Below are 14,559 nucleotides of genomic sequence, written 5' to 3'. Positions count from 1 at the left end.
CCGGTACACCTAGGATGCGAACATTGTTGCGCCGATTACGGCCCTCATAGTCATCCAGCAGCCATCGGGTCTCCTCCCTTGCCGCTTGCAATGCCCGGATCTCTCTCTGCACTTCAGCGATGTCGTCTACCAGGCTGGTCATTTTGATGTCCAGGGACTTCACTTTTTCGCTAGTCTTAGCGTGATCAGTGCGCAGAAGGTTAACATCAATTTTAAACGAGTCCAGTTTGGTATCAAGCGCATCCATCCTGGTCCCCATAGACGCCTCAATCCTAGTGACGACATCCATTATGTCTTTCAAAGAAGGCTCGGAGCCGCCACTTGGGGAGGCTGGTCTGGTTGCGGGATGTTGCCTCTGGTCGCTTGGAGATCCCTTAGGAAGCGTATATCTGTCCAGTTTATTGGACTTGACCGCTCTCTGTCCTCTCCCACCTTTGGGGGGAGGTTTCTCGATCTCCGGCCTAGCCGCCATGGTGGGTGATCGAGGGGCTTCAATTGACCGACCAATGTAGCACCAATTCACACCTCCGAGAACACTTCACACCTCCTTAGCGCTCATCGAGCCGAACCAATAACAGTCAATTAGTGCAGAGAGGGCCCCCTCAAAACGCCCAGTCGTCAGGGATAATTCCTGGTAGCGATTTCCAGAGGAGGCACCACTTCCGGTCGACACTGCCGCTGTTGTCGCATTAGCGCCCGGCCACAACTGCCACCACAGTCCGCGGCTCTGGCGACGGAAAGGCCCAAAACTTCAGACGACGATCCGGGAGGGTAGAATTGCACCTTTCGAGACGCAATTTCACCAGAGGGCAGCAATACTATTTCCCCATCGAATGCGGTCCTCAGGTCACAGGATATCTGGCAGGATAGACAAACGGGGGAACAGGTCTTACGGAGCTACACGACCACGCAGCCATCTTGGTCCCGTGCTAGGCTCCTCCCAATCACCCATTTTTTAAACATTTCTGAGAGGGAAGGTTCTAGAATCTATGAGGCTCAACAAACTGCCTACCATCCTGTATTCCCATACTTTGGACCAGAGATAATGGAGAGGATGTGAACATCACCTGCTCCACTTCACAGCTATTGTAAGCTATTATAGGAAAGACCCACTTCTCCTGAATGAATGGTTGAAATTTGTATTTTGTTCAGAGTCAGGGTAACTGTGGGTAAGGGTTACATCATGATTTAGGACCTAACCTGCTAGTTTGGAGGAACCAAAAACAGTTGGGTATAAGGCTAGATTCAAATGTTAAATACCAAGTGTTATTTGTATTGTTCCCAGAAGTGAATGTTTTTTTTTAACATAGGATTCACCTCAAAGATGATGCAGCGCCTGTTGTGACAAAAATGAGACCAGTACTGAATCTGATGAAGGAACCATAGAGAAGGGACTCAAACATCTACTGGATACATACATTATAGAGGAAATTACGTTGTCTTTGTGGCTTGCACCTGTGCTTCTGGTGATCAAAATGGGTGGAGACTTGATGATGTGCATCGACTTGAGAAATCTTAACGCTACAGTATGTGTTGATCATCATCTTTTACCAAATATTACTGATATATTTAATATGGTTGGAGGTATCAGCAGTTACAGCATTCTAGATCTCTCATCCTTATATCATGGAGTGGAGTTCAACCCAGACTATGCACTTAACATCTTTTGTTATGATGATGGGAAACTCAAATTGCTTCTCTTTTGTTTGTCGTAGCTTCAAGATGGGCTGTCCTTCCACACTTCTGATAAAAAATACTGCCCCTATATGTGGCTGGTTCTCGTTCTAGTCTTTGTGACAGGCCAAAGCTATTACCTTGCAAAGACCATATTGACATTACATTTATTTCACACAGTCCAAGTTCTGACCAGTTCCTTCTGTGGACGATAGGCCCACCCTAACAAGTGGGGTACTGCTTTTATTGGGAGAAGTGTAGAAACGCAAATTCTTAAACTTTTTCCTCACAGAAATGTGAGGAAAGGTTGTGAGTTTAACCAGTTTTTTATGTTTGCAGTGCATCCTGGGTAAGAAAACGTGGAGGGATCCATGTAAATTCTTACAGACTTTCAGAAGTGTGTGGGGTTGGTAGGAATATCTTGGTACCCTTTGACCCTGGAACCAAATACCCCAGCTAAACACATCCCCAGAAAAATTTAAATTCAAAGGAAAAATCTTGATATCTCCATGTTACATTCTTGTAGTGGGTGATAGACCTTCCCACACAAGTGCATTCAAGTTTTATCCTGATACCGGAGTCGTGGTCCTGCTGAATCTCAGAAGCTTTCAACGTTATCAGCTGTAGCTTTGAGACTGAAGTTGACATATATTGGGTAACACTAATATAAAACTGTTTCTTCCAACCAGCAAAACAGATTAGTTTCCCATCTTTCTTATCCTCAGTAAACCTCTTACATGTGACATACTTCATAGCCTGGTGATTTCACGGTTCCTCTTTAATCTTTACCTTTATCTTTTGGTAACAGTAATATTTCATCAAAGGATCATGTTGTCAGTGATAGTGGTGGCATGCAAGGTATAATTCTAATGCCCACTGCCTCTGCTTCCCTCTTACCTTCAGAATATTGTATTGTACCTTCATGATGACATTAATGCTCAATGACATACTGGTTCTTCCTACCTACAAGATATTATCTTGTACATTTGGGGTCACCTCAAACATATACCCTAACGTGCATTGGTGATATCACTTATGCCTTTGATTTTGCCTCATGCTAATACTCACTCAGTCAAGAGACCTATTTTTCTGCAAGGATGTCAGCTACCAGATGCCTATGAAGCTGTTGTGGCCTCGGTCAACAAGCAGAAAACACATCCTGGTTCAAAATAAGTAATCATATCCTTCTGATTGATGAATTCAGAGCTCCTGCATTTCCCATAGGGCCTTCCTGAAACAGGCTATTCAGCACAAACTTGTCATTCTGAATGTAGTTTTTAGATAATCTTGATTATGGGAACAGTCAAAAGATGGGCTGCCATGGGGGTTTACTCCATCGCCTGCAAGGAGGTCACACTGAAGCAGTTTACCTGCTCTGTAGGCTTTAGCAACAAGGACAAGTTGTGCTTTACATTCATAACCTCCACTAGATACCAGATGGGAAAACTCACTTCAGTGGTTTACCCCTTGTAGACTGGGTGTTTCATGACATAGACCTGTTTCTTTTGTTAAGGACAATTCCATCACTACTTATCCTCGCAATTCTGTGCACCACTAAGACTGATGCAAGTTTTATCTACATCGCTACTCCTGATGGAGTTCTCTCCATCCATACATCCTCAATCTGCAGTCTAGAAGGTTTTTGGGTACCTGATTGAACCACAAACAGTCCCACTTCTAACCCAACTTACTTACAGCACCCTGAGGTCACTTCTAGGATATGTGGTATATTACAAACTCATTTTCCCATTGCAGTGGACCCGACAGGAGGAAAAGGAGAGGGTAAAAGGATCGGTTTTATGCATTACGAGTATGGGGTAGTACATCTCACCTCAGTGCTAATTTTAGAGGACAAATGGCCCTGGCCATTCATTGAAGAGCATCGAACCAAAAGGGCGTGAGCTTTCTTCACCTTGCCTTTGGCCACCAGCCACCTTGCAGATTCAGGAATCCACCTGTGTGGGAAGAGAGCAGACTGAAGGCTAAATCAAGTGTGCACATAGTTCTAATTTCAGATCTCAGGAAACAGAAGAGGAGCAAAGCATCAGAAGAAAGACCCAGACAGCGAGAGGGCACAGTGTCACCCACCGTATGCTGATGATCATCACAATACATGGGGATGTGGCTGCGACTAGAAGCCAGCGCCAGTCCCGGATTAGGTACGCCACCAGGGAAAGAAGCATGCTCCCGAAGCTCCAGGACAGGTTGCTCAGGAGCCCTGCCAAGGCGCGGTGCTTCGTGTCCACCCACTCTACACCTGCAAGAGAAGCTACAATGAGTAAATGTTGATAGTTGTGTATTACCTTTTAACATAGGATCTTTGAATTCCATCGAAGGGATAATTCACCTCCCTCATCTGACTATTACGGTGTATTGAGGGCCATTAATTCTTATTTGCTTCTCTTAGACCACAATCTGTTGACAGGGTGAGGTTACAGCAGCACATAGTAGCTGCTGAGGTTCTAGAGCAATTCCAGTGCAGCATCTCCTTGCCATGGAGTTGGGGAAAAAACTGGTCTTCACCAACGCCTGGTCCTGCTGTTACCCACTTGCAAAGTTACATGAAGCAACAGGCTGAAAAAGCAGATGTGCCTCAACAAGGCTGCTGTCTTGATCCTTGTGAGCAGGACACTGTTCCCAGTCTTGGGCTCCCACTAGGCAATCTGGAGAGTTGTGGGAGTTATAATCTTGGATTCTTTGGACCAACTGTACCATTGCACTGGAAGACAATTATTTGCAGCAAAAAAAAGGTCAGCAAGAGAGTCCTGGTGGCCTGCCACCATGAAACAAGATGGCGGCCCCAGTCGTGCAAGTACTCTTGCATTGGGCAAAGACACTCAGTTTTGTGCATGGATCCAGCAATACTGTGGCTGCAGCGCAAAGGCCTATCTGCACCCTGTTGGATGGGTGTACGCCAAAAGGAGTAATACATGAAGTTATATTTTAGTATTAATTAATGGTATGCTGGCATCAGATCTAGAGAGCAAAGTAACTTTGCACCTGCTAATACACTCACCATCTCATTACTACTGGGCAGTGGGAATCTCCTATGAATAACTTTTTGTTAAATTCTCTCAAGTCACTGCACAACCTGATCTCACCGTTCCTCTTTTTTGCCACTACCAGTGCCAAACATTTAGTGGCCTCAACTAACGACCTTATCTTTTCCTTGCATAGCCTATCTAACTCATCTTTCACAGTATCTTTAATACTGAGCATAAAAGCTATGACTTTGTCGGCAACTGGCTGTGCACCCTTTTTTAAGTGAATGTGGTGAATGTACCCTGGCACGCACCAAGTCTTATGACAAAGTACTTCTGAATGATCTTTCACAAATTTCTTTAGCAAATCTTTATGCTTAGTAGTGACTTTGTTAACCACAACCTGAGGGGATTTATTGGGATCAAGAGATACATCCAGTTCCTTCTGGGGTGGCATCTTATCACAGAGGTCAAATCTAAGGAGCTGATTATGACTTTGGCTTTGTGAGAGCTGGGTGGAACGCCACCTCTCCACTCCAGCCCCACCAAAATCAACCACCGGCCGCCAGCCAGTGTTTCTCCTGGTCTGGCAGGTGGTCCTTTGGCTTTCCCATGGTGGTGCCTTTGAAAAAGGCACCGCTATATGAATGCCAAAGCAAGTTCCAGCACAGCATGAACTGTTAAGTCCTTGCTGTGCAGGAACTGGGGGTGAATGCACACAGGGAGGGCACACCACTTCATCTCGGTGTACAAGGGCAACACGGTGCTCCAAAGGACCCCCTTTGTTCCTCCTCCGTCAGCCTTTTCATGGCGCGCTCACTACCTTGAAAAACATGCCGGTGGAGAAACTCGGAATATGGTTGGCGCCACAGTGGCACCGCCAAGCATATTGCTGCACCAACACAGTTCCCTGGTGGTTGTAGCGGACCCTAAACGGTCTTACCACTGTACTTGTAATACTGCGGTCGGACCACTGGTGCTGCGGTCCTGGACTGCCACCGCACCTTTACCTAAGGTTCTTCAGTCCATTGTAATCAGGCCCTAGTCTAGAAATCCAATTCAATTTGTGACAGGCAATGCACATATGTTCAAGCTTGTGACTAAATATTATCCATTATTGATTCCATATTTGCATTCATACAATTGCTCTTAGTCAACGTGTTACGTTCACCATGAGCTTCTTCAGGGCCACAATCAAGAAATGTATACACATCAATGTATACAAAATATTTTATTTTAACCAATAGTTGTCTCTCCAATATGTTTCTAAAAAGTAGACTAAAAAGTTTGAACTCCAGTCTCCATATGTTACACCGGTCCAGTTTATTCTGCCGTATATTACAGTTGTTACATACTACACCTCTTGATAACTCACTTATTCACCACTGCTCTGTTTTCTCCCATCCTTAAAGTCTGTATAGGAGTCCAATATCGCCAGTAAGTACCCATGTGGAATATCTTGCATATACTTCTTCAATGAAGCACCGCATAGAAAGATCATTATTTTATAAGGGTGAGGTTGAAGTGTGCTCGCCTGGATGAGTTTGGGGTACAGTACCACAAACAAATACATCTGTACTCCTGTTCTACATAAGCTAAATTTGTCCTTTTTCATTTTCAATTAACTAACGCAGATCTTCCCCAAACTGTGGGTCACAACTCAGTGGTGAGTCGAGAGCCAATTAATGGTGCTGCGCTTCGAATGCAGAGGTCAAATGTCTGGCTATGTCTCCTAACAAATTACTGCTTGTAGCATAATGTGTGATATTTGCTTGTTGCCCCAATCGCGATTTATGAATCATTTATTGTGCGCCTATATGACTTCGTATCAATGTAAAAAAATGCATCAGGGTCTTTTGAACTGCTATTACCTTACTCGCTCTTGCAAACCACAGACCAAAAAACCAAGGGCCATATTATCAAGAACAGCGATAACATTATTGCCGCTTTAGCGGCAGGAATCTGCCGCAAAAGCGTCAATAAGGGGCTTGATAATATGCCCTTGTGAATTCCCAAAGAAGCCCAGGTTTGATGTCCTGCACACCGGAATTTGGGCTTCTATGAGAATTCACGAGGGCATATTATCAAGCCCCTTATCGCCTCTTTTGCAGCAGTTTCCTGCCGCTAAAGCGGCGATAATGTTATCGCCGTTCTTGATAATATGGCCCCAAGTTGTGTTTTTTGTCATTTGCGTCCCTGAATGATGGCATGTTGAATAGACACGCTGTCCAGTTGCCTTGGAGAAAAACCTGAGTGCGGCATGGATGAATCGTCATCTGCCCACTTGCTTCATAAGACCACTGGGTGTTTTTAATGGTGGACAGTTCAGCTGTAAGACCCTATTGCTCTTCAGCAAATCAGCTTCCAAAAATGCTGGCCGATGTGGTGCATTGCATCACGGCCAGTCCTAGGACTTCTGGGGGTTCCTGGGCGAAAGGGAAGATGTGAGGACCCTCTGATGTGCATGTCACATCACAAGAAGTGGTATCTCAGAAAGTGACATCACGGGACTATTGATCTTCTTTGGCATCACTGAAGTGACCTGCTGTGGATATCAGTAACATGGCCAAATAGATAAATATCCCAATGAAATACGCCTGTCTGTTTTACAACTGTATTAGGTGGATTACATTAGTCCCATTGGATGGAAAAGCTCAGCACAGGTCTCACAACGAAGAATCTTCTTACTCCATGTTAACTGGTTGGGCCTGATCACAAAGGTAAACTTAGACCAAAAGTGTAAGTTTAGACCGGAAGTCTAACTTTACTAGTAGTAAGGTTAGACTTTTGGACTCAGTTTAGTTCAAAAGTCTAACTTAGGCCAAAAGTCTAACTCTACCACTAGTAGCACACTAAATAGACTTCTTTCAAAGCCAGATTATAATTACTGGTTGGCCAGAAATCCAGAGGGACCTGCCTCGTTGAAAGCCTTGGGTTGATACTGCCCACCCTGCCTTGGTTACACCTTGCTGTTTAATGAATGGTACAGCAGTCAGAGTTCTTAAGAAGCTTTCTACTAACGCCCATGAATTATTTGAAGGCACCCACAGCTGGAAGGTTCCCAGTCCCATGCGGGATGTACTACTCCAGTCCAGTTTTTTTTTTAGTCCTGTTTTGTAATGGAATTAACAGAATTACAAGTCACAGCATTCAAAGAACAAACTTGGGCTGGAGCAGGACATCTTGTATTGCCCATGGAAACTTGGCATGGCTGGCCCCTTTGTGACCATCAACCAACCTCCATGCCACCCTGGTCTCACTGCCTTGTGCCCAATTTTATTTGCATACATTTGGGTGTGTCCTCCCATAAAAAAAAGATATCCTCTAGCCGTTCCTTTCTCACCAGCAAGACTGCTAAATAGTTCAATTGATAAAATCCTCTCACTTTTAACTCAAGAGAAAGAAAAGTAAACACCAATCTGTGTTCAAAGAATAAGCAGCCATTTGTCTGAAGACAGACTGACATTTGACCTTTGCCTTTCAACACACAGACCATGTGACAAGATAAAAGCAACATTTAAAAGTATCTTAATGCTCATTCACTTTGGAACTGCAGCATGGTTATTAGCACTGTTGTTTGGGGGGTCCTGCAGTAACCCAACATTTCTACTTCAAGCACCTATGGGAACCCCTCTGCAATGCCTGCACCACAAGTTTCCCAGCCGCCACTCCAAATGGACTCTGCAAGCTACAGTGTCAGGGTGTGAGCATTGCAGGTTTTCTTTTTTATATAGCAGATACTCAGCCCCTGGTCTTTAGAGCGCTTTACACGGGCACCAGGTACAATCGCAAAAGGTCAGATGATTTTTAGATATGGAGATTTAAGTGATTTGCCAAGAATCGCAGGATGTTGAGCATTGCCAGGACTTGACCCTGATTCCCAGTCCATAGTATAGTGCTGCAAGGCCAAGAGGTAGGCTCCTTTCTTGGGCATCGTAGCAGTTGTGAGGCATTTTGGAAAACACTGCCCTACCATGCCAGTTTGACCCGGCTCCTCCACCCTCCCTTTATCCACCTCCCCTTATCTGTGTCCGGGTGGTCCTGGAAACAAAGGGGTCTTCTGTTGCCTGGAAACGTATTGTAGAAAGGGCAGACAAGGATTCACAATCGGTATTTACGAGAGGCGATGCTCCGCCCCTGACACTGTGAGCCAACATAATTGCAGGCCTTGCTGCTGTCACGTCCGCCACCCCAGCTTACCCCACCCCCTACTCCAGCACACCCTGACCAAAGAGATCAAGACACCTCACTTAAAAATAACGGCTCTCATTTGCATGAGGCGTGCACACGGCTGCAAATTGTGTGCCGGCTGAAAGGACAGGAATGCAGTGTATCTTGTAAATATGGTGCAAAGCCCTTTTGAATTGGTGTAGTGAACCACAGCAAAGGACTTGCGGCGCTGCCCTACACCAATATTTTGTATATGAGGCCCTACATCACTAATGTGATGGGGAAGGGCCCAGGAGGAGCAGGTGGGCTGACTGTCAACATGTGTCCTTTCACATGGAAGTGGCCCCCATGTTTTTCAGCTGAGCACGGGGCCCTGGTCAGCTGCCCACACTGCCCATGCCTAGCGCCGGCACTGGGTGATAACCATTTGCAATATTTGTACTTTTTTAGAGCGATGACAAAAAAACTGGAGGATCTGAAAGTGACCTTTTTTACAGTCATCATCCTTCTCTCGGCCACTCCTCCACTTACTCATAGCCAAAGTGATGATGGAAAATCCAGAAAGTGACACCCCTGAAAGGGACCTGAAGACGGCAAGCATGGGGTAATTGATGGAGGCAGCGGCGGCCGTCCCGAACACCAGTGTGAGCACATAGCAGACCAGGAGCATCGATCGGCGGCCGTACCTAGGGGGGGAAACACATCAAAGCATGGTCACTCAGGACAGTCTGAGGGGGTCATACCAGAGCCTTTCTCATAACAGAGCATATGGGTCAAGGCCCTGCCCAGGACTCCATATTGTACAGTGAATGCAACTTACTTCCTGGCTACAGACATGGATAATGGCACAATTCAGAGCATTAAAACACTTCTTTACATGTGTTGCACTGAACACAAGATGTTCTCTTTTACCCAGCTCAATGTTATTTATAAGAAATTGGAGAATTAGTTGAAGAGGATAGGAAGACAGCTCAACTAATAATGACAAACCTTGTCAGGGTGAGTTATGAAACATGTTCACAACCCCCCCATCCCCCAGTAGCTACAGAACAGTCAAGGTTAAGGTAGCGGCAATGTGTAAAGTATCTATGCAGTACAAAAACTGTAATTTAGTGAAAACACAACACAAGAAAAATCTCACACCAATTTAGAAAAATAGAGTAAATTTCAATGTATAAAATGACATGAAAACGACAAAAATCCCATAAGTAGAACAGGAGTTTTTATTTTTTTTAAGTTTGGACTTAGCTAGAACTGCAGGCAACTGGTCATGCTGGACCGGGACAAGGGTAAGAATGAAGGTTTACTGTGATGGACCACGGTCCGCATTCAATGACCATGCCCCAGCCACCCTTACTCACAAATTTACCTTCTTACTTTCTTGGGTTCATGGCATGTCAAACATTTGTGCTAATTCAAAGTGTGGAACGTTTTACAGATGTCTTTAAGGGTTAGGAGGAAAGATATCCCCAACCACCTGTAGAAACACCATACCCTATGATGTTATTGGCAGCCATTTCCGAGAGTTGGGAAGCCTCCCATTTCCACCACTCGACAACACGTTATAAGACTCCAGTCACCTCTTTACCTGCAGTGTCGGTGACAGGCACACCTGTGTTTATTATGGATAGAGTGCATCAGGCTGCGCTAGCAGTGACAGGCACACCTGCATTATTGGAACTACTGCAGCTTTTGTATTTAACAGAATTTCTCTAGCTTTCTGTTTATTCCTATATTTCTCGCAAATTTGTGGTGATTATTCTGTTAGGGTTTGTGTGGGCAGCAGCATTTACAATGCGGTACCTTTACAACACGGTCGTTACAAGGACTTTCTGTAGGGGACGTGCTGGTGTTGGATTTACAATCCAACACCTTCCCTGCTGTTGTGCAAACTAGAGTAGGAATAGTAAATAATACTACTCCTTAGTCCACCGCGCCCCCTACAGCAAGTTGTTATAACGACTTGTGGTGCACTGGATCGCGTGGTAACAACGCGGTCATTGTAACGACCTTGTTGTAATGTCATGCGATGTATTCGCATGCATTGTAAAGAGACCTATTCGTGGGTGAGGACGGTGATGCTGTGTATAGAGTAGATTTCATCCTAACAAGAATACTTTTTTGGTGGGTCATAATTTTTCACAAGGTGCCCAGAGTTTCCTGAGAGTCTATTGATGACATTGCTGCTTTAAGACCACTACCAGGTACCAGTGATGTAACAAACCCTCAGGGGTCCCCCTTTGAAGTGAACGGTATAGGGGCCCGCACCTCGGGGTTCTTTGTTACACCCCTGCTGGCTGCATACAATTATCAGAACTTTTAAAGAATAAATTGATACATATAGTAATGTAGTGTGATCGAAGAACATAGTAAAAGATATGCAATGTGTAATACATTAGGGTGACCATGATGAAGCATCCAACATGCAACACAGGAGGAATAAACTCTGATAATAAACATAGCTTGAGGGGTTACCATCAAAACTCTTGAAAACCAAGCCAGCTATCTCTCCCTCCTCCCACCTCCCTCTGTTGCATCCTCTGATCCATGTCCCATAACTAGGGCAAAATCGGTACAAAAGGGGGTTGGTAATGGATGGAGCATCTGAACCAATCAAACACTCACATCCAGTCAAAAGATCTGGGTTGAATCCATCACCGTTCTTTAGCCCACTCTGCCACCCCAGTTCAGACATTGCTATATGCAAATCAGTCTGACCCTGTGCCTCATGGGAACAGTCCAGCCCGAACTGCCAAGCCATGCCTTCCCTGGACTGGAAACAAGCTTCCGAGGACCGGTTTCTGGCATTACAGCCGTCTTCAGCCCGGCTTGCTTGAATCCAGTGGCAAAGTGAGCAAGGGACTCACGTCTGAGCAAACCCTGCCACACTTATGGCGGCCAAAAGCGGTGCAAAAGGGGGGTGGTAATGGACGGAGCATCTGAACCAATCAAACACTCACACCCAGTTAAAAGATCTGGGTTGAATCCACCACCGTTCTTTAGCCCACTCTGCAACCCCAGTTCAGACATGGCTATATGCAAATCAGTCTGACCCTGTGCCTCATGGGAACAGTCAAGCCCGAACTGCCAAGCCATGCCTTCCCTGGACCGGAAACAAGCTTCCGAGGACCGGTTTCTGGCATTACAGCCGTCTTCAGCCCGGCTTGCTTGAATCCAGTGGCAAAGTGAGCAAGGGACTCACGTCTGAGCATACCCTGCCACACTTATGGCGGCCAAAAGCGGTACAAAAGGGGGGTGGTAATGGACGGAGCATCTGAACCAATGAAACACTCACACCCAGTCAAAAGATCTGGGTTGAATCCATCACCGTTCTTTAGCCCACTCTGCCACCCCAGTTCAGACATGGCTATATGCAAATCAGTCTGACCCTGTGCCTCATGGGAACAGTCCAGCCCGAACTGCCAAGCCATGCCTTCCCTGGACCGGAAACAAGCTTCCAAGGACCGGTTTCTGGCAATCCAGCCGTCTTCAGCCCAGCTTGCCTTGAATCCAGTGGCAAAGTGAGCAAGGGACTCACGGCTGAGCATACCCTGCCACACTTATGGCGGCCAAAAGCGGTACAAAAGGGGGGTGGTAATAGACGGAGCATCTGAACCAATCAAACACTCACACCCAGTCAAAAGATCTGGGTTGAATCCATCACCGTTCTTTAGCCCACTCTACCACCCCAGTTCAGACATGGCCATATGCAAATCAGTCTGACCCTGTGCCTCATGGGAACAGTCCAGCCCGAACTGCCAAGCCATGCCTTCCCTGGACCGGAAACAAGCTTCCGAGGACCGGTTTCTGGCATTCCAGCCGTCTTCAGCCCAGCTTGCTTGAATCCAGTGGCAAAGTGAGCAAGGGACTCATGGCTGAGCATACCCTGCCACACTTATGGCGGCGAAAAGCGGTACAAAAGGGGGGTGGTAAAAGACGGAGCATCTGAACCAATCAAACACTCACACCCAGTTAAAAGATGTGGGTTGAATCCACCACCGTTCTTTAGCCCACTCTGCCACCCCAGTTCAGACATGGCTATATGCAAATCAGTCTGACCCTGTGCCTCATGGGAACAGTCCAGCCCGAACTGCCAAGCCATGCCTTCCCTGGACCGGAAACAAGCTTCCGAGGACCGGTTTCTGGCATTACAGCCGTCTTCAGCCCAACTTGCTTGAATCCAGTGGCAAAGTGAGCAAGGGACTCACGTCTGAGCATACCCTGCCACACTTATGGCGGCCAAAAGCGGTACAAAAGGGGGGTGGTAATGGACGGAGCATCTGAACCAATCAAACACTCACACCCAGTCAAAATATCTGGGTTGAATCCATCACCGTTCTTTAGCCCACTCTGCCACCCCAGTTCAGACATGGCTATATGCAAATCAGTCTGACCCTGTGCCTCATGGGAACAGTCCAGCCCGTACTGCCAAGCTATGCCTTCCCTGGACCGGAAACAAGCTTCCGAGGACCGGTTTCTGGCAATCCAGCCGTCTTCAGCCCAGCTTGCTTGAATCCAGTGGCAAAGTGAGCAAGGGACTCACGGCTGAGGATACCCTGCCACACTTATTGCGGCCAAAAGCGGTACAAAAGGGGGGTGGTAAAAGACGGAGCATCTGAACCAATCAAACACTCACACCCAGTCAAAAGATCTGGGTTGAATCCATCACCGTTCTTTAGCCCACTCTGCCACCCCAGTTCAGACATGGCCATATGCAAATCAGTCTGACCCTGTGCCTCATGGGAACAGTCCAGCCCGAACTGCCAAGCCATGCCTTCCCTGGACCGGAAACAAGCTTCCGAGGACCGGTTTCTGGCATTCCAGCCGTCCTCAGCCCAGCTTGCTTGAATCCAGTGGCAAAGTGAGCAAGGGACTCACGGCTGAGCATACCCTGCCACACTTATGGCGGCCAAAAGCGGTACAAAAGGGGGGTGGTAAAAGACGGAGCATCTGAACCAATCAAACACTCAGACCCAGTCAAAAGATCTGGGTTGAATCCATCACAGTTCTTTAGCCCACTCTGCCACCCCAGTTCAGACATTGCCATATGCAAATCAGTCTGACCCTGTGCCTCATGGGAACAGTCCAGCCGGAACTGCCAAGCCATGCCTTCCCTGGACCGGAAACAAGCTTCCGAGGACCGGTTTCTGGCATTACAGCCGTCTTCAGCCCAGCTTGCTTGAATCCAGTGGCAAAGTAAGCAAGGGACTCACGTCTGAGCATACCCTGCCACACTTATGGCGGCCAAAAGCGGTACAAAAGGGGGGTGGTAATGGACGGAGCATCTGAACCAATCAAACACTCACACCCAGTCAAAAGATCTGGGTTGAATCCATCACCGTTCTTTAGCCCACTCTGCCACCCCAGTTCAGACATAGCCATATGCAAATCAGTCTGACCATGTGCCTCATGGGAACAGTCCAGCCCGAACTGCCAAGCCATGCCTTCCCTGGACCGGAAACAAGCTTCAGAGGACCGGTTTCTGGCATTACAGCCGTCTTCAACCCGGCTTGCTTGAATTCAGTGGCAAAGTGAGCAAGGGACTCACGTCTGAGCATACCCTGCCACACTTATGGTGGCCAAAGCGGTACAAAAGGGGGGTGGTAATGGACGGAGCATCTGAACCAATCAAACACTCACACCCAGTCAAAAGATCTGGGTTTAATCCATCACCGTTCTTTAGCCCACTCTGCCACCCCAGTTCAGACATAGCCATATGCAAATCAGTCTGACC

At 46.7% G+C, this 14,559-nt stretch overlaps 1 protein-coding gene across 1 annotated transcript in view; it reads right to left on the bottom strand.

Moving 5' to 3' along the window:
* LOC147706703 (solute carrier family 22 member 7-like) overlaps positions 1-14,559 on the bottom strand; it is a 225,690-nt gene that overhangs the window by 57,372 nt on the left and 153,759 nt on the right. The window contains exons 3-5 of the mRNA XM_086925332.1: positions 9,357-9,511; positions 3,763-3,931; positions 3,506-3,629 (exon numbers count right to left, since the gene is read on the bottom strand). Coding sequence (XP_086781458.1) covers positions 3,506-3,629; positions 3,763-3,931; positions 9,357-9,511 — 448 coding nt within the window. The remainder of the gene's footprint in view (positions 1-3,505; positions 3,630-3,762; positions 3,932-9,356; positions 9,512-14,559) is intronic.

The sequence above is a fragment of the Lissotriton vulgaris genome, chromosome 6 (genome assembly GCF_964263255.1).
Source record: "Lissotriton vulgaris chromosome 6, aLisVul1.2, whole genome shotgun sequence".
In the NCBI taxonomy this organism is placed as follows: domain Eukaryota; kingdom Metazoa; phylum Chordata; class Amphibia; order Caudata; family Salamandridae; genus Lissotriton; species Lissotriton vulgaris.
Note: the sequence above shows the minus strand (reverse complement) of the source record. Positions and strands in the feature narration are given on the sequence as shown.